We start from the raw sequence: 25,583 nt of genomic DNA on the forward strand, positions 1-25,583 counted from the left end.
GCACTGAGTAAGTGCCAAAAGGTGATAATAGATTTCTCTAGGAGCTGATCCGTCAACAGTATTGGCCGTTAATTGTAAAGTAAAAAGGTACGATTTGAATGAGGAAAGCTGATCCGACAGCAGCGATGCCTCTCGATCCTATCGGTAACACATGCTCCGAAGCACTTGCAACTGTTCTCTCTGCGTAGTGTTTTGGGCAACTTCTGCCGTTGTAGGAACGATCCATCGTTATCGGATCATTGACAGATGGCGTCAATGTAAGTAAATAAAGGGGATTTTTGAAAGAAAGTCAAATAATTGACATACAGGGAGGGACCAGGAAATCTGGGAACAATGCACACGTGACATTTTAATACAATGTGAACAATATCGGGACAAAAGACACGAGCACCATGTATAAGCGGAGCTTCAGATGCCTCACACATTACCGTCATCCGTCGGACACTGATTGTTACAGCCTCTAGTAGGGTTATGATGCAGATTATGACCTATGGCGCCTTTTTGAGAGTAAAGGGAATCTGGATTCAATACCAGATGTGCGGCAGCAATGTGTCTGAAAAGTTTGGTAGTCAGAAGTTCATGTAAGCAATAACACTAGTTTGCCCATCACCTCTGACTAAAGCTCCAGCAGTATCACTGACATAGTAGAGTCATCTTTACTTTCTCTTGCTTTTCAACCTCATGCTGCGCCTCAAATGATCCCGATCCACTTTCCACTCAGAGCTAATCTCAGTGCCATCATTCCTAAATGCAAGGACACCCTCTACTGGCCGTGTTCAACATAGGAATGCAGTCTATGGGGACAGTGCTGGACGCACAAAACAGGACGCCGCTGAAAGCTCTAGAATTTATTATAACTATCAGTTTCAACAAGGAGCAACAATTACAGAAATATTTACAGGTCTGCATTTTCTTAAAACTCATCCCCTTGTTTCAGGTTGGTCCCCGCGGTGTAAGTCCCTGTGAGGCAGCTCCATTTAGAGTGACATTTCACAAGGTTGGGGACGAGCAGCGCCCGGCCACGGCTTTTCCAATCCTGTGCCAGGCCAGCCAACTGATCCATACAGAGTTCTATGTGGGCGAGAAAGGTCTAGTGAATGTGCTTACACAGGACATGTGTGGGGAGACTAGTGCCACCTGGGGGTGGTATAAAACACCCCAGAAACACCCCTTCTAGCCAGTAGTCACAGTGCAATCCAGTAACCAGCTATAAAGAGCCAGCACTCTGGTGTGTGCGCACGTGTTCCTATAAGACGGCTCCCCCTCTCCTTTCCTCCAGTCAAACATCTTGTTTTTGCCTATACAGTCAATAGAACACTGGTAGTCCTCTAAAAGTGGGTGTGGGAGTGCTTTAAGACTTCAGCTTAGAAGGTGGACCGCCACAGGGCTGGAGTGGTCTCTGGGCCAGTCCCATCTTGCTGCTCCACTGTACAGGCAGCCTCAAGGAGAGACTAGATGACCCTGCTCCTCTGTTCCCCCTGGAACAGGAGGGCACACAGGACTAAAGGTGGGAAGGCTGTCTAGTTAAGTGGGCTTTGGGGTGGGAGAATACTGGGGAAGCCATGGGGATAACCAGAATCAGACTGGCAGATAGCACTGAGCCCTGGATGGTTTAGCCTGGCTGGGTAAGTGAGGCTAGTGGAGCGAGTGCATGAAGCTGTCCAGGTTATATTCCGTTTCGTACTGCTGCTGGTCCCACAGGTCCCCCAGGCCGTCCAGCACGTTCTTCATGGAGGCTTTCCCTCCAGAGGACGACTCGCCCTTATCATCCTTCCCTTCCTAGACGGAGAGAGACAGGTTAGAGGGATCGAAACATACACACACACACACACACACACACACACACACACTGGACAGGCGACACTGGTTAAATAGATGTGTGTGAAAGAGTAGAATGACTAACACGGGAGGGGGGGGGTGCACGTGCATAAGTGTGTGTGTACCCAAGTGAGCGCTACTGACCTTGTCCAAGGTGAAGAGGTTGAGGAGCTGGTCGGTGCCCATACTCTGCAGACTGGCGTTCTCCTGGCTGATGACAGTGTTGGCGATGCTCATCTTGAACTTCTGCAGGCCCATGATCTTCTCCTCCAGGGTGCCACGCGTGATCAGACGATACACATTCACCACGCGTTTCTGCAAGAGGAGACACACCGCTACAGAAATGTGGCACTACGTCGGGACTGCCAACCGGACAAGCCTGTGCGCATGTCTGAGACTAACTACGTTGCAGTTGGGACTGCACAGAATCAAGACGAGTGATTCTGAAGCCTCGGCTTACTCAAAATTGATCCACTCAAACATGTTTTTTGCCTTCACGCCGTAAGGCCGAACCAAACCACACTGCTGGCCTGGATATTTTACATACAGAGGCAGTAGTTTACCTGTCCTATCCTGTGTGCGCGGTCCATGGCCTGTAGGTCTCTCATAGGGTTCCAGTCGTGTTCCACAAACACTACCGTGTCAGCGCCGGTCAGGTTCAGACCCAGACCGCCCACGTGGGTGGTGAGCAGCAGCACGTCTATGGAGGGGTCGTTGTTGAACCTGAGAGCGAGCGTGACAGAGCACCGTAGAGAGAGACAGCGAGAGAAGGACAGTGCCACTCAATTCAGATGAGGTTTGTGAGTGTCTGGTGTAGCAGTCTAAAAGCTCCTGACTACACACAAACCCCCCCGGCGACGTAGGTTCCAGCCTCAGCTCAGCCTACTGTCTGAGCCCAATAGCGGTCCCTCAAACTACTTCTAATGGGTCCCGTCCTAAAAACAAATAACACTACTCATGATAGTTTGACACCAACACCATGCCTTGTATTGTCACACACAGGACCCAAAGACTCCCTCCATGCTCCTCCCTTCTCACCTAGAGACGATGGAGTGGCGCAGGCCAGTCGGGACGCTGCCGTCCAGTCGCAGGTAGGTGATGGCGGGCAGCTGGGGCTTGAGCAGGTCGTGCTCCACGATGTCCAGCATGCTCTTCAGCTGACAGAAGATCAGCACTCTGTGCGGGGCCACCACCGCCTCTGTGCCCTCCGCTGAGCCGCTGCTGCCCAGACCACAGTCTAACAACAACTGGAATAGGGGGAGGGGGCTCAGTATAACAACTTACTCACAGGGGTGTTTTTTTCTGTAGCAGTTGAGTAGTATGGAGTAGGAGGTATCTGCACCTCACTCCACTACAATCCCAATAACTGCCACTTCTGGAGCAGGGAAGATTTGGGGGACAGGAATAGGATGGAACGTGAAGGCAGAGAGGGGAATAGGGGTGGTGCGTGGCTGAGATTGGGGTCAGGAATGGGGAATGAGTGGCACCTAGAGGTAAGGTATAGGGGTACCTGTTTGAGAGCTGAGAGTTTGGGCGAGTGCTGGATGTCTCGGAGGCTGGAGTGTTGTGCTGCCAGCTGGTCTGTGATGCGCTTGTACTCTGGGTGCTGTGGCAGCAGTACCAGGCCTGGGTGGTTACACAGCTTCCGCAAGTACTGCAGAGCCTGGAGAGGGAAGAGGATGTAAATAACAAATACCAAGTACGGTGAATACGCACAAATTTAAAAGATATAATAACAATTTGGTGGGTGATTCTATTTTGTCCTATTATACGCATGTGTGAAATGTGTGCTGCGTGGCGCAGCAGTCTAAGGCAGCGTTTCCCAAACTCGGTCCTGGGGCCACCCCCGAGTGCACGTTTTGATTTTTGCCCTAGCACTACACAGCTAATTCCAGTAAACCAACTCATCATCAAGCTTAGATTATTTGAATCAGCTGTATAGTGCTAGAGACACCCTCGGAGAGTGGGGGTCACGGCGGCCCTGAAGAAATGGCGGTTAAGTTCCTTGCTCAAGTGCACAGACAGATTTTTCACCTTGTCGGGTCTGGAATTTGAACTAGCAACTGACCCAAAACAATGCGAAGCTACCTGCCACCTTCTACCATTTTTGATGCAGGTCACAAGTGGCAAAAAATGCCCCAGGCACAATCCACAAACTAAAAAGAAAGCAGTCACATACATTGACCTGTGTGTGTGTGTGTGTGTTTACCTGGAACACGTGACCCGTGGCCTTCAGCTTGGGCTTCTCCTCTTCGTGGATGGAGGCTGTAGAGATGGTGTCCTCCACACTGACCTTGGCCCGGGACTTGGCAAAGTCCTCATACAGCTGAACCTGCAGACAGAGAGCGAGACAACGTGTTTGAGGGGATCAGTTTGAGCAAGGTGAGGCGCAGAATTGCTCATCTTAAATCATATAATGAGTAGTTATTTGGGATTTTAGGCCATCACAACAGAGGTAAGCTACTGCTGTTCTCTTCATATGAAGAGACCGTCTATATGACGTTATAACAGCGGTTCAGAGGTTTCCTAGTGTACCTGTAGAGGGCTGAGGTTGCAGTAGTAGTCCTGGATGATCTTGGGGGGCAGGTCCTGCAGCACATCCTTCTTCATTCTCCTCAAGAGGAAGGGCAGCACCTGGCGATGCAGCGCCTCCATGGCCAGGACCCCTAGAGAGGAGGAGCGGAACAGTCACCACAAGAAACAAAAACACACCACCGTCGGTGTCAGATTTGTTGGGATTGTATTTGTTCTGCCATGGGAAAATCAAGTGTCGCAATGTCGTCACAACCACAGTGCCAAATGAACAAGACCCAGCTTCCGTGCGCTCATCGTTAGGCATTCACAACTGGTGATTACACCAACATCAGAACAGAGACAAATCGGATCTTTACCGGCCTCTTGCTCGCGCGACGAGCTCTTGGCGTCACGGCTGGCCAGGATGGGCTTGCCGTAGCGGGCAGCAAACTGGCGCTCTGTGCCCAGGAAGCCGGGCATGAGGAAGTCAAAGAGCGACCACAGCTCCAGAACATTATTCTGAGGAGAGACGGCAGAGGGAGAGAAAGTGAGAGAGTTGTATTACACTGAAATAAACGCTGAGACTTGGAAGTAGTCCGACTGCTTGGACTGAACTCCTCTATGAAGGCTACAGCGGCAGACTGCACAATAGGCATTCACAGAGTCTAACGTACGTCACCATTAATGTCACACAGGCTTGGCATAATGTCCTCATTTCATCCACTAATACTACACCCGTCAATGTAAAGACAATACGGCCAACCGCCCCACAGAGTGGAGGAAGGAATCATTAGGCCAGTATAGAGAAATGATTAGGCAACATTGATCTGATGCAGTGAGCACAGAACATTAACAAGCTCGAGGATCACGGTCTTACAATAAAGTTTAGTAAAGAAAGACGCAAAAAACGAACACACTGGAACAGATTCATTCCCACTGCAGACGCCTTTGCTCGTTCTTTACTGACTTTTAAAAAAAAAGATCCTGAGTGGCGCAGCGGTCTAAGGCACTGCAGCTCAGTGCAAGAGGCGTCACTACAGACCCTGTTTCGAATCCAGGCTGTATCACATCCAGCCGTGATTGGGAGTCCCGTAGGGTGGAGCACAATTGGCCCAGCGTCATTGTAATTAAGAATTTGTTCTTAACTGACTTGCCTACTTAAATAAAGGTTCAATTAAAAAATATATTTAATAATCGGCTGAAGAAAATACCCCCCACCTGGATGGGCGTTCCTGATAGGATGACTCGGAAGTTGGCCGCCAACTGCTTAATGGCCTTAGAGAGCTTGGTCTTCCCGTTCTTGATCACATGGCCCTCGTCGAGGATACAGTAATTGAATTTTATATTCCTGAAAATTAAAAATGGTATATATTATTTATAAAAATGACATCCACCATCCTAAAGATAGATTTTTTAAATTTCAATAAATCACCTAAAAAAGTCTATGTCGTTTCGTACAACATCGTAGGAGGCTACTACTAGGTTGTGCTTTTTCACTTGATGCTGTAACCTGCAAAAGAAAAAACAATTAATTATTTTAACCTCGTAATAATTTAAACAAATGATGATGCCGTGTTCTCCTATGCAATCTCTGTGGTGGAATCGTGTGTATGTTTGGGTGGGTGAGGGTCGGTCTAGGGGTCTTACCGTGCTCGCTCCGTGGGGGGTCCTGTGTAGTGCAGGGGGTTCAGGTACTCGTCGGTGCAGAACTTGCCCACCTCGTCCACCCAGTGACCCGTCAAGGTGGGGGGGCACACCACCAGAGAGGGCAGGGGGGTGCAGTCTGCTGCCTTGGTCTTGGCATACTCCTGTGCCCTGCACACAATTAATAGAACTCTTAACAACAGAGGAGCCTCCAATGTGCTGACGGTGTTTAAAGTCAAACCGTGGACACGTTCCAGGACGACTACATTGCAGTTGCCTGCCAGATTTCACAACGCCTGGATAGGCATTTAATCCAATCAAGCTTTATTTATATAGCACATTTCGGGCATGGATGAAACGATGTGTTTCACAGAAAAACTATTAAGAAAAACAACTATTTACTACACAAAAAAACAGAAGAATCTTAATTTGTTCTAAATCTCACAGGCAGCCAGTACCCGTGCTGCAGAATTCTGTATGTTTTGCTCTTGACCAATGGCTTTCTTCAGCTGACCAGACAGGAGAGTATTACAGTAGTCAGTAGTGATTGGAGTTACACCTAGGTTTTTTACCTTCACTGCCTGTGAATTAAAATGTGCAGCCAGATTCTCTCTCTATGCTTTGGCTCCAACAATAAGTGCCTCGGTCTTGTCCGGATTTAGCTGGAAGAAGTTGTGAGTCATCCAAGTATTTCAAATCACCAATAGTCTCATTTCTGCGGAGCTAAAATCCCCTGGTGACACAGAAATGTAAAGTTGTGTATCGTCTGAGTAGCAGTGGAAATCAATGCTGTGCTTGCCAAGGGGTAACATACAGTGGATTTGGAAAGTATTCAGACCCCTTGACTTTCACATTTTGTTACGTTAGTCTTATTCTGAAAACAAACGGGTTTAGAAATGTTTGCACATGTATAAAACAAATACCTTATTCACATAAGTATTCAGACCTTTTGCTATGAGACTTGAAATTGAGCTCAGGTGCATCCTGTTTCTATTGATCATCATTGAGATGTTTCTACAACTTGGAGTCCACCTGTTGGTAAATTTAATTGATTGGACATGATTTGGAAAGGCACAAACCTGTCTATATAAGGTCCCACAGTTGACAGTGCATGTCAGAGCAAAAACCAAGACATGAGGTCAAAAGGAATTGTCCGTAGAGCTCAGAGACAGGATTGTGTCGAGGAACAGATCTGGGGAAGGGTACCAAAACCTTTCTGCAGCACTGAAAGTCCCCAAGAACACAGTAGCCTTCATCATTCTTAAATGGAAGAAGTTTTGAACCACCAAGACTCTTCCTAGAGCTGGCCACCCGGCCAAACTGAGCAATCGTGGGAGAAGGACCTTGGTCAGAACTTGATGGTCACTGACAGAGCTCCAGAGTTCCTCTGTGGAGATGGGAGAACCTTCCAGGAGGAGAACCCTCTCTGCAGCACTCCACCAAATCAGGCCTTTATGGTAGAGAAGGAAGCCACTCTTCAGTAAAAAGGCACATGACAGCCCGCTTGGAGTTTGCCAAAAGGCACAGACTCTCAGACCATGAGAAACAAGATTTTCTGGTCTGATGAAACCAAGATTGAACTATCTCCGAGCACTCAGACTGGTTCACCTTCCAACAGGACAACAACCCTAAGCACACAGCTAAGACAATGTGTAGTTCAGGACAAGTCTCGGAATGTCCTTGAGTGGCCCAGCCAGAGCCCGATCGAACATCTCTGGAGAGACCTGAAAATAGCTGTGCAACAATGCTCCCCATCCAACCTGACAGAGCTTGAGAGGATCTGCAGAAAAGAATGGGAGGAACTCCCCAAGTACAGGTGGCAAGCCTGTAGAGCCATAACCAAAGACTCGAGGTGGTCATCACTGCCAAAGGTGCTTCAACAAAGTACTGAGTAAAGGGTCTGAATGCTTACGTAAATGTGATATTTCAGTTTATTTTTCATTAATTTGCAAAAATGTATAAAAAAAATGTTTTTTTGCTTTGTCATTACGGAGTGTTGTGTGTAGATTGAGACACAAAAAAAAGTATCCATTTTAGGATAAGGCTGTAACCTAACAAAATGTAAAAGAGGTCAAGGATCTGATTACTTTCCGAATGCACTGTATATCAAACCTCGCATCAGGTCTTGCTTGACTGACACCCAGCCTAATGATTGGGATCTGATCTCTGAGACGCATCACATTTAATATGTGGAGGAAAGTTCAGACTTCCGGGGGTAGGATTTATCAGGCCATCAATGGCAGAGAAGAACACTCAAATGATTCTGATTATTAGTGATCAATATCCGAAAAATTAACCTGTCTTTGCATTTCTAATCGCCTTGTCATATATGCCAAGATGCGCTCTCAGAATATCATAATTGACCAGCAACTGACTTTCCCCACTTCCGCTCTGCCTTTCTGCAATTTTCTTATCAATTGTTTTGTTTCCTGACTCATCCAATTGGCTCTGTTTGGATGTGGCCTCTTTTCAACCTTACAGGAGCTACGGCATTAATGGTTGCCCTTAGTTTGCTATTAAAGTGAACTAAATCATCACAAGAGGAAGGCAGAATAGGTGATGGTGTGTTGTTCATACACTCAAAAACCTGTAGCAACTTCAGAGGTGAGATCGTGTTTCTTAATAAGGTGTTCAGTATTACACTGTGCAATGGGGAACAAGGTAGTAGTACAAATACAGTGGAGATCAGATAGGACAACATCAACAAGAGGATGTGTCAATAGAAAGCCCCTTGGTGATAACCAGGTTCAGAGCATGGCTGCAGCTATGGGTGGGTCCAGTGACATGTTGAATGAAGTCCATAGAGCTCAAAAGAGTCCGAAATTCAATTGCCTTGGGAGTCCATCTCTGTCAACATGAATATTTAAAAAAAGAAGATATATATTAAGCGCATAACAATGATTTTTATCATAGTAGAAGGACAATAGTTCAAAGAAATCAGGAAATGAAATGGGGCAGTGCTTTTGATGGCCAATGCAGGGTTATAGTCAGCACTGGTGGCTGACATTTAAACAGTATAGCATGATGCTCAGAATACTTACAAAAGTCACCAAACTAAATGTCCTTACAGCTGAGAGTATTATTATTTTTTTTTTAAATAGAGGCTGTCACCCCACCCTTTTCTGAGAGTATGAAAAGCTGTAGACTGGGGGGGGGGCTTCAATAAGAGTAGAACTACAATCTGAAGACGGCCATGTTTCAATGAGAAACATGCAACCAATTTTGCGCTCCGCAATGAGGTCATTCACAAGAAAGGTTTTAACTAGTGATTGCTAGTTTAAAACATTTAAAAGCTCCATATTCAATGAGTGTGGGCCACTCGAGGTAACCAATGGAAAAATGAACAAATGACTAACGTTACAACCAGGTTTTCTGAAAGTCTCCAATGTATCAGAATGGTAGAAGATAAGTTTGTATAAACTCACTAGAAGGCAGAGTTAGAGGAACATAAATTAGGTTACAATAACCATAGTGCCATTTCCACAGGAGTTGACATGGTTTCCAAGTCCTCCGTTGCTTATTCTGACAGGGAGCACTGGAGCACTACCAGACCCTGTCCGTCTCTAAAACGGTTTGCCATGTTGCAGGAAATATTTCTATAAACCCTGTAGTTAGGGTGAAATCCAGTCTCTTAAAAAGCGCTGGTTACTCCCACAGCAAATCAAAGTTGTCACAAAAGGAGACGTTCCTGTTCTCGCAAGGTTCCTTCGGGTACTCGTTTAGGGCAACGAGTCGGCTGAAACATTCTGAACCCCTTTGATAACACGGGAGGGGGCCAGAGAGAATTATTCTCTTCCCTGTGCTAGCGAGGGTGCTACAATTTGTTGTGTAGTACTCCCTCAGATCACCTAAAGCGAAGGTCGTTAAAACCTGTGTCAATAATGAAGTAGTTGGCCAGAATTGTTTGGCAGGAGGGAGTTGATGTCATGGAAACAGGCTCCTGTGTGACAGTGGTCTTTGGGTCGGTCCACAGACTGTAGGCAAGCCAAAATCTCTCACCATTGAGCTGCCCACAATGATGGTGGTTGTGATGGAATCTGATGGTTAATTAAGGAAGAGAGAGAGCAGGATGGGACTGCCTCAGGCAGGGGGGATGGAGGCTTCGAGGGAGGCTAGCCTGATTCTTCTCACCAGCAACAGTGGATGGTGTCGAAAAACCCCAGGAAGGTGGCGGCTGGCCCGAGACCCTTCTGTCTTGAGTCAGCGATTTGTTGAACTGGGGTGGCCATGTGGGAGGGTGCCACTGGCTGTTGGTATATTCCCAGGATCCGTGTTGACTCCCGGGCTGGTAGGTCTGTATCAAGCAGGGTAAAGCTGTTTGATAGCTGAATCGGATCTTCTCGGATATATGAAAGGGGGGCCAGACTGCCTCCCTGATCTTCTACGGCTTGCGAGATCCAGTCGCCAATGGGCCGCAGAGTTGAGCTTAATATCTAGCCGTTGGACTGGGACAGATCAACGCCGCCCGACTCAGACAGCTTTGCTATAGGAGGCATTTAAAAACAGATTCGGTTTGCCTGGGCTACACTAAGAAAATAGGTCATCCGTTTCTCATAGCCGAAAGATCTCTTCCCTTAAGCTGCTTGGTGGTGGTGCATATAGGGCAGGCCAATCCCTGTCCATTTGACAGTTCCACAATCTTGTGATTGTGTGGAAATCAAAACACCTAAAGCATTTGTGCCCAGCCGTGGGGGGAAAAAAACATTGGTGGGCCTGCACTGCTTGCGTTAGCCTACTCTGTTTTCATGACGGCTAGCAGCTAACTGCTACTTAAGAGGATTCCGGGACCCAAACCTACAGTCCCAGCCGTAAAGGCTAACCACGTCACGGAATTCAATAAAACTTGAAAAAATATTTGTTGTAAACTATTTCATAAAAAATAAACCAAGTGTAGAACAGTACACTGTTCTGTTGCGTGGTCTGATGACGTCTGGTAACCACATATGATACAGCAATCTGATGCCCGACTGCACAGTCGACGACATGGCATGCAACCGTTGGTTGATGCATGCAGTGCGACTACAATATAGTCGGCCTGGAACACGACCTGTTTGTGTGTTCATGCAGTTAAGTACCTGAGGTAGTGGTCCCCAGCAAGGATGCAGATGGACTGCAGGGTCTTGCCCAGGCCCATGTCGTCACACAGGATACCATGCAGCTTGTACTTATTCAGGAAGGACAGCCAGTTCACTCCATCCTGGAAAGATCAAAAGTTATTGAAACGGTCCATCAAATTAGTCATTTTAATAACCTTATCAATCACATTCTGCATACTAGCTATGGCAAGGAGGGACAATGACGTGACGCAATGAGCTGTTGCACTGCATTTTATGCCACACCTTGTGAAGTGATGAGTGAAAGAATTCATACAAACATTGTCACTGTGCTGATATTTTGTGTATGACTACATCACAGGCAGAATCACTGATCTACAAATCACTTTCCTATTAGAGAGATGGATGTTGGGCACAAAGCCCAACCCATTCCACCACTTTAAAATGTGTGTTCTGTCCAAAAGTCATTTGTCAGCAGCAGCTGCCCTCCCTGCTACATTTAAAGCAAACCCTATTTGTAGAGGCTGGCAGAAAATAACGAGACGGAAGATAAAGTGGAAAGTGCTGAATTGCTTGTAGAGTTATTTAACTAGTTAGAGACAAGGCCATCCCTCATCTTTTAGTCACACACACACACGCACACACACACACTTTCCAACCCTGTTCCTTGAGAGCTACCGTCCTGTAGATTTTCACTCCAACCCTAATCTACAGCAGCTGAATGCTTCTTGATTAGAGTTGAATCAAGTTATTCAGCCATGGCATTGTAAACATTCTTGTTTGATGAGCTAGCTGCTAGTTGACGTTAGCATAAGATGGCTACTAGCTACTACTTCTGTGCAAATTACGATTTTGGGCTGTTATCTAAAGAAATGCCCTTGGAATGCGTTTATGGTTGAACTTTCTGTAAATTTTCATTCTAAACTACATGCATAATGGATGTTTGAGCACCACAAGAAACAAGAGAAGTCTGAGACCGATGCATCTGCATATTTCCGTTAGGGAACACCTCCTGAAGTGCGCAATAATTCTATTCGCCTTTGCACTTCTAAACAACGTGATTTTTTGAAAGGGAAAAGTCTACAAACAAAATTTACAAAAATAAATATTTTTAAAAAAACAGTCCATTCCGAACAGAAAACTATTGAAATCAAAATGATTCATTGATGAGAAAATGTGCTGAACTTCGGCCAAAATCTCCTCTAACTGCCGGCCAGTGGGCTTCCTCTCACTACCATATGTTTGGTAGTGAGAGGAAACGCCAAGCGGATGCTTCACATTTATACATCCGGCAAATTAACTGTCTCATTGTTCCATCTGTGGGTTAGCCATAATTAGTACTTTGTGCTTGAGGTAACTACTGACAACCGCACAGCAGAGCGCATTGTGCTTAAAATGTCAAAGGTTAACTGCGATTAACGCGTTAACTTTGACAGCCCTTACAATAATAATCCATTTGACTTTGTTGTACAATAAATCTATTGATAAACTGGGTAAATCAAGATCTAGTTTAGGCCTACTTACAATACAGGGGAAAGCATATTCAATGAACACATGCATTGAGTTACTGAGCTTTGGCAAATGTCAGTAGAGTGTTTGTCATCTGTAACATATGGAATTGTTTTAAAGATGTTCATACCATGGATCATCTAGCTATTGATTTTGAATTTTAGGACCCCTTTCGGTATAAAGAAATAGTGATAAAATATTGAATTTGGCCTACAACTATAGCCCATAGAAACACATGGAATAACACATTCCTAAAACGGCAAAGACAGTAAAAATAATTACACATAAGGAATACGATTTAAGTGTCTGTCCTATACCTAGGAGATATAAGAAAGCTCAGGAAATGTGTGTTTTTTGGACATATTTAACCCCTTATTTTTGTTGGCACAAAACTACCTTCATTTGTTTGTATGGGTTACCATCAGACGAGTCCTGTGAAACTTGTGGGGGTCATAGAGCAAAACAGAGGACCCCATCATGTTCGTGAGAGTCTTCCCTTTCCATAGAGTCAAACCGTTTCGGACGCTACAGACGTTTGTGAGAATACCGATTTTCAGGATGTCTGACAAACACTGCTGTAGCTCTGCCACCTTCCCCCGCAGATGCTGAAGGCCAACATCCCTAGCTCAAATATACATCTAGCTTAAAATTGCTGGATTTTGATTGGGATTTTGATTATAATGTTACTTAGATTGACGCACAGCTGCATCAATAGATTCAAGGATATATATATATATATATCTTTTAAAATCGGCCTAGATTCATTTGCATAATTTCATGTAATTGAATTGGAGTCAGAATATAACAAATCCAGTCAGTCAAACACGAACAGTGTTGGATCTGACCGGAATTATTGTTTTGATGAAAATAGTAAAGTGCAGTTAGTTTAGAGTTAGAAAGTAGCTTGAGTAACGTCAACTAATGGCTTAGTCTAGTCAGAGCGAGCTGTGAGCAAGTCAGAGCGGAGACTTGCTGCTAGGCAACAAGCCAGAGCGGAGACTTGCTGCTAGGCAACAAGCCAGAGCGGAGACTTGCTGCTAGGCAACAAGCCAGAGCGGAGACTTGCTGCTAGGCAACAAGCCAGAGCGGAGACTTGCTGCTAGGCAACAAGCCAGAGCGGAGACTTGCTGCTAGGCAACAAGCCAGAGCGGAGACTTGCTGCTAGGCAACAAGCCAGAGCGGAGACTTGCTGCTAGGCAACTCAGACGCAAGCTGAAGCAGCGGAGCAGAGAGAAAGGAGAAGCATGCAAGCTAGCTATGCTAGCGACCCAAAACGTGTCAGCATTTCTCTATTGGTTTTCATATCCACCTTCTTTCATTGTCCAAAAGCCAAAGGCAAAATTCTAGTCATATTAACCCATCCTAGTTGTTGCATATTTAGATTTCCCCTCTTTCTAAGTCAACGGAGATGTTTCTCTTAAACCACTCCACCAGGTGCATCTTTTAGAACAATGTTTTCTGGCAAATTGTACGCCTTACGTGGTCTGCTTAATTACAGTAGTTGCACGCTCAATAATATGAGACGATCGGCTCGCTATTGTCGCATGTTTTTAAAGCTTTTAATGACAAATTTCCATTCCTTGTACCCATGCTGGGGCGTTAGGTCACGTGACGTATCGTATCGGGGAGCGCACAATCAGTGGGGCCAGAGTGGTTTTACGCTTCTTCCGACAACCACTTTTCGCTGGAAGTGAGACAGCTCAAAAAAAGCCTGAGTGAGAAGTTTAGTAAGCTTTTATCTACACTGTCCAACCATATACATCTGACGAAACGCAATTTTTTAAAATATATATATATATATGTATCACTACACAAATCAAATTCTTGGTAACATTTTGCTATGCTGCTGTCAAGATTTCATGCAATCTTCCAATCTCACCTTTGCTAGAGTAGCTATCAGGAAGGTTAGCCGCCGCCGCAGACGGTTTTAGAGCAGGTGGGCACAAGAAAAATAAGAGAATGTTGAGTCAAATTACATAAGTTGCTGTTAGAAGCACACTAAAATCCTAAAGTATTACCTCTGGTTAGTACTGCAGCATATGTGTATGACTGATTGCATTAGTAGGGCAAAATAAATAACTTAAGTGGAAAAAGCCTAATTGATCAATGATTTATTGTGTACAACAGGAAATGTATACAGTACATGTGCATACCGTAAAACTTCAATTAATAGCCCAGGCTTTTATTTGCTTCAATCACTGGACACAACAGGCACTTCGAGACAGACTTCTATTTCCTTAATGCACACAGCTTTGTTCATTTGCATAGTTTATTGTTTATTTACAGCTTTTTAATCAATTCCTTAATTTCCTGCCCTAATGTGTTATCATTGACACCCTTTTTTTTATTAAGACAAACTTCCTTGACAGAATTATTATCCTCTGACTGTGCATTGTTTTGGCAGTTCTTACTTTCACCACTAGATGGCGCCTGGCCAATTTCTTGGGGTCTGTACTCCCGAAGTTGAATTTTTGTGCTTGCCAGTTAGCTATCAGCCAATAGCTAGCAGTTACTTACTGGCGATAAAAACAGCTAATTTCCATAATTCAGTAATGATTTGGAAAAGTTATGTAAATGTGACACATCAAACATTAAACCTCGTAAACAAGTCACGGTAACCTCGTAAACAATTCATTTAGACAGGGCGTTTATTTAAAACAGGCATTTATATTGCTGAAATGTGTGCCATTGCCCTGCTACTAAAAATAGTGACAAGTGGCTATTTGAGACTCACTGTTTAATTGAAGTTTTACGGTATGTATACATATTTAATTCTATTTCAATTTAACATCCTCATATTATTGTATAACCCTTGAAAATGTCATGTTGATAGGACTTTCCTATCTTGAGATATTTGAGTTTGTTTATTAATCCAAGTCCACTTGTGTCATTTTGGTGCCATTTTTGGAAAAGGCTCTGCCATTGACCAGTGCCTTATCTCCGGTGACCTTTTGACCCAGAATTCGTACACAAATTGTAATATCTCAGCAATGGCAATAGTACTTTCTGTTCAGCTAATTTTACTGTTTGGACGAATTTAACCATTTGTTAACCGATTAATGGGGGTTGGTTAGTCGACTGCAAAAATGACTGATATTTCCTGTAAGCTAGCTAGCAAAGTTCGCTTTCTGTGAATGCTGAATGTTATTTTGCTAGCTACTTAGCAAGCTACCGGTATCCGTCTTTGTACTGTAGCCTGTATGGACATTGTTTTGCCCAACAGGAAATTCATTTAGGGTTCAACATTTTTGCATTATTCAAGTGTGATAAATGATGTGCAGCATGAGTGGGTAGCAAGATGCAGCCTATAGGTTCCTTGAGGAAAGATAGCTTGCAGCAGTTTGACACAATAGGCACAGTGCGCTCGTGCTATAAAGGAGATGTCAGCTGCACCTATAGTCAAGGGCTGTTAGCCGATAGATTATGAAAAGGGCTAATATTGGCCCAACTAATTGTTGGTAGAATTCTAACACCCACAAAAAGTAAATGCATACATAAACACACGTAAAAAAAAAAGAATAAAGGCCATGTAAACACACACCTGCTGATACTTGCGGAGCTCAGCCTTGATGGGCACAGGGATCTTGTAGTTCTCCAACTTCCTGCTGTCCAGCAGCTGTTCCATGAAGTGACGCTCTCTGGCCTTCTGGCGAATCAGATCATCCGACATGGTGGGAGGATCCGGGATACCCGACTAAGATAAAAAATAATCATAAAAAGGCAGACTCAAAACCCTTTTCACACCACTGACCTGAACCAAGCCCAGCTGTCCTTTGCTGACCTGGTTTCACATCCACCATAGTTGCAGGAACCTTGCTGGAAATAATGAAAAAATGTCATATCTGAGCGCATTACAATTGTGGTCAGCATGATAGTGTGAAAAGGGTGTAAGATATCCAAACAAACATTACCAGGTGCAAAAGCCAAGCCTCCAACATTTTTTATTTGGGAGTCAACTGTGTCTCCGTATGGGAGGTCATTTGGCTGACATTCAGCCGTCCCGATTCTGCAGTGCATCCGATTCATTTCTCCCACTTAATCTCTCTGATTGAAGTGAACCAATGAACTGACAACACTTAACCGCTGACAGATGTCAATGACGCCATGAAAACAAAATGCCCAACTTCATTAGAGTACACACACACACACACACATCCTCCAACTGACAATCACATAAAATATTCAGCATAGGAAAATAGTGAGATACTGTCCTCTATTGGGCAAAAGGCAAATAACCATATTGCACAGTAGGAAGTAACACCACAGGTAGCTTGTAAATGGCAGATTTAGCGAGTATTTGACATCGACTACACTGCAGTAGGACTAGGCAGAATCACAGATCTACAAATTACCTGGCATCCCAAAAAAAGACTAAATAACTACTCCCAAATAACTACTTGCAAACAAATCTCCTTAAACCATACTGCCTGTGCTGTATTGTTCGGTGTGTGTGTTTACCTCCAGTGGTAGCAGGCGGATGAGGGTGGCGAAGCACTGCGTGGCCATGAAACGGACGCTGTCACTGGGGTCACTCATGCGGCCCAGCACCGGCACCACCAGCAGCACAATGTACGGCACGATGTCCACATCCAACTGCTCCATCACACCTGGGGGGCGGGGGCCAAGGGGTCAAGGACAACCAACCACAAGGCACCAACTCCCCTGGTTTCAATGTGGGGTTTTGGGTTCAATTCATGCTGGGGTCACATTTACAAAAAAAATGTATGCATGCACTCAATATACTGTTGGATAAAGTGTCTGCTACATGGCATGTCCTTTTTCTATCTTATATAAAAACCATTGGTTGGTTGCCCATACGCGGGAACATGTCTGACTGACACGTATGAAGGATACAGGCCATGGCCTCGATGGCCCCCTCCTGCTTAGTGCCATCCTCGATGCACCCCAGCCAGGGCAGCACACATTCCAGGAACAGGTGCATGGTCTCCATGGTAGCGATCTTACTGAGCACACCAACGCAGCGCGCCGCCATGTGACGCACGGCCGTGTACGGGTGCTGCAGACAGGTGAACAGGTGGGGCAGGTGCTCCAACAACTGAAAAGCAGAGGGGAAGAACTAAATCAGACAGACAATACAGTAAATGGGGGTATTTACAGACATTACGCTCCAAAATCAAAGTTTGCCTGATGTGTTCACGTCAAAGTCCTCTGTTGAGATAAACACATGGCCCAGAGCACAAGGTGGTGTTTTGGATTGTGGCAGGTGATGTACATGCGACAATTCAAAACCCCACCACACGTAATTTCCAGATACCTGTGCTCATCTTCACCATTCATTTTGGCTTGAGGCATACAGTGCCTTTGGAAAGTATTCAGTCCCCTTGACTTTTCCCCATTTTGTTACATTATAGACTTATTCTAAAATGGATTAAAACCCCCCCAAAAAATCCTCAGTAATCAGGTTTTGACATTTTTGCAAATGTATAAAAAAAAACAAATACCTTATTTGCGTAATTATTCAGACCATTTGCTATGAGACACGAAATTCAGCTCAGGTGCATCCCGTTTCCATTGATCATCCTTGAGATGTTTCTACAACTTGATTGGAGTCCATTTGTGGTAAATTCAACTGATTGGACATGATTTGGAAAAGGCACACACCTGTCTATAAGTCCCAGAGTTGACCGTGCATGTCAGAGCAAAATCCAAGCTACGATGTCGAAGGAATTCCCCAAGAACACAGTGGCCTCCATCATTCTTAAATGGAAGCAGTTTGGAACCACCAAGACTCTTCCTAGAGAAGGCTATCCGGTCAAACTGAGCAATCGGGGAGAAGGGCCTTAATCAGGGAGGTGACCAAGAACCCGATGGTCACTCTGACAGAGCTCCAGAGTTCCTCTGTGGAGATGAGAGAACCTTCCAGAAGGACAACCATCTCTGCAGCACCCCACTAATCAGGCCTTTATGTTAGAGATGGAAGCCACTCCTCAGTAAAAGGCACATGACAGCCCGCTCGGAGTTTGCCAAAAGGCACCTAAAGGACTCTCAGACCATAAGATACAAGATTCTCTGGTCTGATGAAACCAAGACTGAATTCTTTGGCCTGAATGCCAAGCGTCATGTCTGGAGGAAACCTGCCACCATCCCTACGGTGAAGCATGGTGGTGGAAACATCATGCTGTGGAGATGTTTTTCAGTGGTAGGCACTGGGAGACTAGTCAGGATCGACGCAAACCTGAACGAAGCAAAGTACAGAGATCCTTGATGAAAACCTGCTCCAGAGTCCTCAGGACCTCACACTGGGGAAACGGTTCACCTTCCAACAGGACAACAACCCTAAGCACACAACCAAGACAACGCAGGAGTTGCTTCGGGACAAGTCTCAATGTCTTTGAGTGGCCCAGCCAGAGCCCGGACTTGAATCCGATCGAACATCTCTGGAGACCTGAAAATAGATGTGCAGCAATGCTCTCCATCCAACCTGAGAGCTTGAGAGGATCTGCAGAGAAGAATGGGAGAAACTCCCGAAATACAGGTGTGCCAAGCTTGTAGAGTTATACCCAAGAAGACTCAAGGCTGTAATCGCTGCCAAAGGTGCTTCAACAAAGTACTGAGTAAAGGGTCTGCTACGCCATCTAGAATCCAAGATGGCGTAGCAGCAGGACGTGTGTATTTGTCTTATCCCGTGTAAATAGCCGGCCTTTTTCGTATATATCTTAATCTCACTTTCTACTTTCCTGCAACCCGCCTCACCCAATGTGGTACGGATCTGCTATTTTTATTGCTTATAACTGGAACTTCCATAAGGAGCTAACCAGCTACTAGTCTTTGTTAGCCACGACTAGCGGTCTTCATCCAGCCACCACCAGCTCGGACAACGCCTGCCAGTCTGCACAGCGCGATATCAACCCAGAGCATATCGGACTGCTTTCCTGCCGCTCTGAATCATTACACCAGATCATCACAACTAGCTAGCTGCAAATGACTGGATACTGTTTGCTAACAACTCTGTCCCGAAGCAAGCACTAGCTAGCATTGAACTAGCCTCGAGCTAGGCCCATATACCAGCTAATTCTAGGGCTACAATACCTCCTTTGCCAACTGGACTGGACCCTTTTTTGTCGACACAGAGCCCCGCCGATCCATCACGACTGGACTGCCGACGTGACTGCCCGATGTGGTCTCAACTAGTAGATGGTTCTACGATGTCACCGAAGAACCATCTACTAGCCCCGGCCCGCTAGATTTTCTGAACGCCGTATCCCCTGCTCGCCTAGCGTAGTAGTGACTACTGAACAGCACCCTGACTCACCTATTGCTGCTCTTTTGACCCTATGATCACTCTGATACACAGCTGACTCCCCTGGACTGTTTCAATAACACGGCACCTAATTTTTTTACCTGTCGCCCCCAGCCTCGTACTCAGGTCCTGTATGTACCTAACTGATCCGCTCTGCCCATTTCATTGCCATTTATCCGTTGTTGTCTTAGCTCTCCTGATCAACACCTGTGATTGCTTTATGCCTCTCTCGAATGTCAATATGCCTTGTCTACTGCTGTTTTGGCTAGTTATTATTGTTTTATTTCACTGTAGAGCCCTCATTACCGCTCAAAATGCCTTAGATAGCTCTTTTGTCCCACCCCACACACGTGTAGACCTCACTTGGCTTAACTGGTGCATCCAGAGACAAAACCTCTCTCATCGCCACTCAACGCCTAGGTTTACCTCCACTGCACTCACATCCTACCATACCTTTGTCTGTACATTATGCCCTGAATCTATTCTACCACGCCCAGAAATCTGCTCCTTTTATTCTCTGTCCCCAACGCACTAGACGACCAGTTCTTATAGCCTTTAGCCGTACCCTTATCCTACTCCTCCTCTGTTGCTCTGGTGATGTAGAGGTTAACCCAGGCCCTGTAGCCCCCAGTTCCAATCCTATTCCCAGGCGCTCTCATTTGTTGACTTCTGTAACCGTAAAATCCTTCGTTTCATGCATGTTAACATCAGAAGCCTCCTCCCTAAGTTTTTTTTTTTTCACTGCTTTAGCACACTCCGCCAACCCTGATGTCCTAACCGTGTCTGAATCCTGGATTAGGAAGGCCACCAACAATTCTGACATTTCCATCCCCAACTACAACATTTGCCGCCAAGATAGAACAGCCAAAGGGGGTGGAGTTTCAACTGTGCAGGCTATGTCTTGCTATCCAGGTCTGTGCCCAAACAGTTTGAGCTTCTACTTTTAAAAATCCACCTTTCCAGAAATAATTCTCACTGTTGCCGCTTGTTATAGACCCCCCTCAGCCCCCAGCTGTGCCCTGGTCACCATATGTGAATTACTTGCATCTCATTTATCTTCAGTTTGTACTGTTAGGTGACCTAAACTGGGATATGCTTAACACCTCAGCCATCCTACAATCTAAGCTAGATGCCCTCAATCTCACATAAATTATCAAGGAACCTATCAGGTACAACCCTAAATCCTCAGATATCATCCTGACCAAACTGCCCTCTAAATACACCTCTACCGTCTTCAACCAGTATCTCAGCGATCACTGCCTCATTGCCTGCGTCCATAATGGGTCCGCGGTCAAACGACCACCCCTCATCACTATCAAACGCTCCCAAAAACACTTCAGCGAGCAGGCCTTTCTAATCGACCTGGCCCGGGTATCCTGGAAGGATGTTGAACTCATTCCGTGAGTAGAGTATACCTGGTTATTCTTTAAAAGTGCTTTCCGCACCCTCTTAAATAAGCATGCTCCATTAAAAAACATGTAGAACTAAGAACAGATATAGCCCTTGGTTCACTCCAAACCTGACTGTCTTTGACCAGCATAAAAACATCCTGTGGTGTACTGCATTAGCATCGAATAGCCCCCGCGGTTTGCAACTTTTCAGGGAAGTTAGGAACCAATCTACACAGGCAGTTAGGAAAGCAAAGGCTAGCTTTTTCAAACAGAAATTTGCATCCTGTAGCACAAACTCCAAAAAGTTCTGGGACACTGTAAAGTCCATGGAGAATAAGAGCACCTCCTACCAGCTGCCCACTGCACTGAGGCGAGGAAACACTGTCACCACCGAAAAATCTACAATAATCGAGAATTTCAATAAGCATTTTTCGACGGCTGGCCATGCTTTCCACCTGGCTACCCCTACCCCGGACAACAGCTCTGCACCCCCCACAGCAACTTGCCCAAGCCTCCCCATTTCTCCTTCACCCAAATCCAGAAAGCTGATGTTCTGAAAGAGCTACAAAATCTGGACCCCTAAAAATCAGCTGGGCTAGACCTTCTCTTTCTAAAATGATCTGACGCAATTCTTGCAACCCCTATTACTAGCCTGTTCAACCTCTCTTTCTTATTGTCTGAGATCCCTAAAGATTGGAAAGCTGCCTCAGTCATCCCCCTCTTCAAAGGGGGAGACACTCTAGACCCAAACTGTTACAGACCTATATCTATCCTACGCTGCCTATCTAAAGTCTTTGAAAGCCAAGTTAACAAACAGATCACTGACCATTTCGAATCCCACTGTACCTTCTCCACTATGCAATCTGGTTTCCGAGCTGGTCATGGGTGCACCTCAGCCACGCTCAAGGTCCTAAACGATATCATATCCGCCATCGATAAAAGACAATATTGTGCAGACGTCTTCATCAACCTGGCCAAGGCTTTGACTCTGTCAATCACCGCATTCTTATTGGCAGACTCAACAGCCTTAGTTTCTCAAATGACTGCCTCGCCTGGTTCACCAACTACTTCTCAGTAAGAGTTCAGTGTGTCAAATCAGAGGGCATGATGTCTGAACCTCTGGCAGTCTCTATGGGGGTGCCACAGGGTTCAATTCTCGGGCTGACTCTTTTCTCTGTATCCATCAATGATGTCGCTCTTGCTGCGGGTGATTCTCTGATCCACCTCTATGCAGACGACACCATTCTGTATACCTCTGGCCCTTCTTTGGACACTGTGTTAACAAACCTCCAGACGAGCTTAAATGCCATACAACACTCCTTCCGTGGCCTCCAACTGCTCTTAAATGCAAGTGAAACTAAATGCATGCTCTTCAACTGATCGCTGCCCACACCCGCCCGCCCATCTAGCATGACTACTCTGGACGGTTCTGACTTAGAATATGTGGATAACTACAAATACCTAGGTGTCTGGTTAGACTGTAAAGTCTCCTTCCAGACTCACATTAAGCATCTCAAATCCAAAATTAAATCTAGAATCGGCTTCCTATTTCGCAACAAAGCAACCTTTACTCATGCTGCCAAACATACCCTTGTAAAACTGACTATCCTACCAATCCTTGACTTCGGCGATGTCATTTACAAAATAGCCTCCAACACTCTACTTAGTTAACTGGATGTAGTCTATCACAGTGCCATCCATTTTGTCACCAAAGCCCCATATACTACCCACCACTGCGACCTGTATGCTCTCGTTGGCTGGCCCTCGCTTCATATTCGTCACAAACCCACTGGCTCCAGGTCATCTATAAGTCTCTGCTAGGTCAAGCCCAGCCTTATCTCAGCTCACTGGTCACCATAGCAGCACCCACCCATAGCATGCGCTCCAGCAGGTATATTTCACTGGTCATCCCCAAAGCCAACTCCTCCTTTGGCCGCCTCTCCTTCCAGTTCTCTGCTGCCAATGACTGGAACGAATTGCCTGGTAGGCCAGTTAAAGGTGGAATAACTATTTCATCAGTTATAGAATCAGGCCTAACAAAATGTTGAAAGCCAATGGGTCTGAATACTTTCCTGGACCTACACAGCAGATGGCGAGGGATGTGGGTGTGAAAACAACTGAGGTGTGACAACATTGGAGACATTTTTGAGCTTAGAGAAGTCAATCTTTTACTGGAATTTGGTAGATATGATGGTGGTGTTTCTACTGGTGAGATTCAAATCAAAATTAAATCAAATTTAACTCCTGCATGTTGTCTTACCATAGGTTTGAGCTCGGGGGCCATGGCTCCAGCCGTGACCTCCAGCACCTGCAGAGAGTTGACCAGCTCCTGGGCTGCAGCATCCCCCCTCTCCAACTGGAGCTTTGCATCTACAACACCATAGAGCAGAAATGCATCAATATCTCTTCATTGATGACAACACTCACAAGAGGTATAGGAAGATGCCCATCTGGAAGTGGACAGAGGGTAGCAAATAGCAATACATCTTGATCATGTTCATTAGGCACCAAATGGGACTGAAACAGGGCAGGGCTACCTTTACTTGTCCAATAAGAAACGTTTGCTTTCAGTTGCGGTGATCCCAAATGAACATGACCCATTTGATCTAATGAAGAGTGTAGCATACCGATGCCTTGGTTGTTCTCCACCACGGCCCTCAATGGTCCCACCACAAACTCCCACAGGTAGGGCAGTGATCCAGTCAGATCCTGGCCAAAGTGCCTGGCAACCGTCGTCAGAGAGAACTCGGCACCTCTTCTCTGAACGAGAAATGGCTTTTTATTCTGAAACGGTCAAAATAAACCATAGTCATCAGGAACACAGTCAATACACAGGTAAATGTTTGCTCTCTCTGTCACCCACCTCATCAGTATCTGTGGTGATGGTGCTGCCTGGTGGCAGTTCAGTGGTGGGGGTCTTGGAGGTTTTGGGGGTGGGGCCCCTCTTGCTGGTGATGACAAATGCTGCCCTCTGGTGGCGGTAGAGAGTGATAATGCCCTTGGTCTTATTGACCATGTGGTGCATGCATTCTTTCTCCGACATGCCAGCTAGGGGTGAAAGAGAGAAAGGGTCAACAGAGTGAGTGTCAGAGGGTTCTACGTAATATCTGTTTCTGGCAGCCACAACCTCATTAGTGTTAATCTGGGTCATGTTCATCAGGCTGAAACACGGAGAGACCACAATATCTTCTCCAGTTTTAGTCTACATTTCACTATGGTGTGCCCTCATGAACATGACCCAGATTAAAAATGTTGTGCATCCCATCCCATACCTTTGGCAGTCTGAGTGGGGGGCACGGGGCAGGCCGAGGAGGGCGTGAGTAGGGGGTCCATGCAGATCGACGAACACAGGTTCTTGACGATCTTGGAATTGGGACACGGCTGCCTAGTAGCACACTGCTGCAGCAGCTTGGCGATGAAGGAGGCGGCGTAACCCTGAACCAGGGTGTTCTCCTCCCGCTTAGCTGCCTCCATGAGCGGACGCACCACTGGGTTCAGCTTGTCTGGTAACGCCTGCAGGTTGGGATGAGAGAAAATGAGCGTTTGCTATTGGACAAGTCCAGATAGTCTGTTTCAGTCCGTTTGGTGCCTAATGAACACAACCCAGATTTAACGCTGTGCATTTCAGTTTCCATATGATACCATGTACTTCTCTGGCTAATATTGCTGGTATCAATACTATGCATCTGTACTGAAACAAAAATATAAAATGCAACAATGTCAAAGATTTTACTGAGATACAGTTCATATGAGGATATCAGTTCAATTGAAATAAAGTCATTAGTCCCTCATCTATGGATTTCACATAACTGGGCAGCCATAGGTGAGCCTGGGAGGGCATAGGTCCACCCACTGGGGAGCCAGGCCCACCCACAGGGGGGACAAGGCAATCAGAATAAGTTTTCCCCCACAAAAGGGCTTTATTACAGACAGAAATACTCCTCAGCAACCCCCCACAGACGATCCCGCAGGTGAAGAAGCCGGATGTGGAGGTCCTGGGCTCGCGTGGTTGCACATGGTCTGCAGTTGAGGCCGGTTGGACGTATGGCCAAATTCTCTAAAATGACGTTGGAGGCAGCTTATGGGAGAGAAATGAATGTGCCAATTGCACACTCCCTCAAAACTTGAGACATTTGTGGCATTGTGTAGTGTGACAATATGGGACATTTTAAAGTGTATACATTTTTGTCCAATGTAAAAATACGTACAAAATGGTAAACCTACACTGAGTACCAAACATTAGGAACACTTTCCTAATATAGAGTTGCGCATCCCCCCTTTTGCCCTCAGAAAAGCCTCAATTCATCGAGGCATGGACTCTAACAAGGTGTTGAAAGCGATCCACAGGGGTGCTGGCCCATGTCGACTTCAGTGCCGGTCTCAGTTATGGCA

At 45.7% G+C, this 25,583-nt stretch overlaps 1 protein-coding gene across 2 annotated transcripts in view; it reads right to left on the reverse strand.

Moving 5' to 3' along the window:
* Positions 1-833: 833 nt before the first annotated feature.
* The window catches only part of LOC112252834 (TATA-binding protein-associated factor 172-like), a 69,637-nt gene continuing 44,887 nt past the window's right edge, over positions 834-25,583 (reverse strand). For both annotated transcript variants that reach the window (XM_042323480.1, XM_024424487.2), the window contains 19 exons: positions 24,464-24,704; positions 24,055-24,239; positions 23,819-23,975; positions 23,452-23,561; positions 17,394-17,595; positions 16,998-17,146; positions 16,081-16,233; positions 11,052-11,173; positions 5,980-6,147; positions 5,765-5,842; positions 5,551-5,680; positions 4,710-4,851; positions 4,354-4,484; positions 4,028-4,150; positions 3,329-3,481; positions 2,857-3,065; positions 2,382-2,541; positions 1,963-2,133; positions 834-1,779 (listed from right to left, as the gene is read on the reverse strand). In XM_042323480.1, coding sequence (XP_042179414.1) covers positions 1,636-1,779; positions 1,963-2,133; positions 2,382-2,541; positions 2,857-3,065; positions 3,329-3,481; positions 4,028-4,150; positions 4,354-4,484; positions 4,710-4,851; positions 5,551-5,680; positions 5,765-5,842; positions 5,980-6,147; positions 11,052-11,173; positions 16,081-16,233; positions 16,998-17,146; positions 17,394-17,595; positions 23,452-23,561; positions 23,819-23,975; positions 24,055-24,239; positions 24,464-24,704 — 2,928 coding nt within the window. In that variant the 3' untranslated portion in view covers positions 834-1,635. The remainder of the gene's footprint in view (positions 1,780-1,962; positions 2,134-2,381; positions 2,542-2,856; positions 3,066-3,328; positions 3,482-4,027; positions 4,151-4,353; positions 4,485-4,709; positions 4,852-5,550; positions 5,681-5,764; positions 5,843-5,979; positions 6,148-11,051; positions 11,174-16,080; positions 16,234-16,997; positions 17,147-17,393; positions 17,596-23,451; positions 23,562-23,818; positions 23,976-24,054; positions 24,240-24,463; positions 24,705-25,583) is intronic.

Source organism: Oncorhynchus tshawytscha, linkage group LG06 (genome assembly GCF_018296145.1).
Source record: "Oncorhynchus tshawytscha isolate Ot180627B linkage group LG06, Otsh_v2.0, whole genome shotgun sequence".
NCBI lineage: Eukaryota > Metazoa > Chordata > Actinopteri > Salmoniformes > Salmonidae > Oncorhynchus > Oncorhynchus tshawytscha.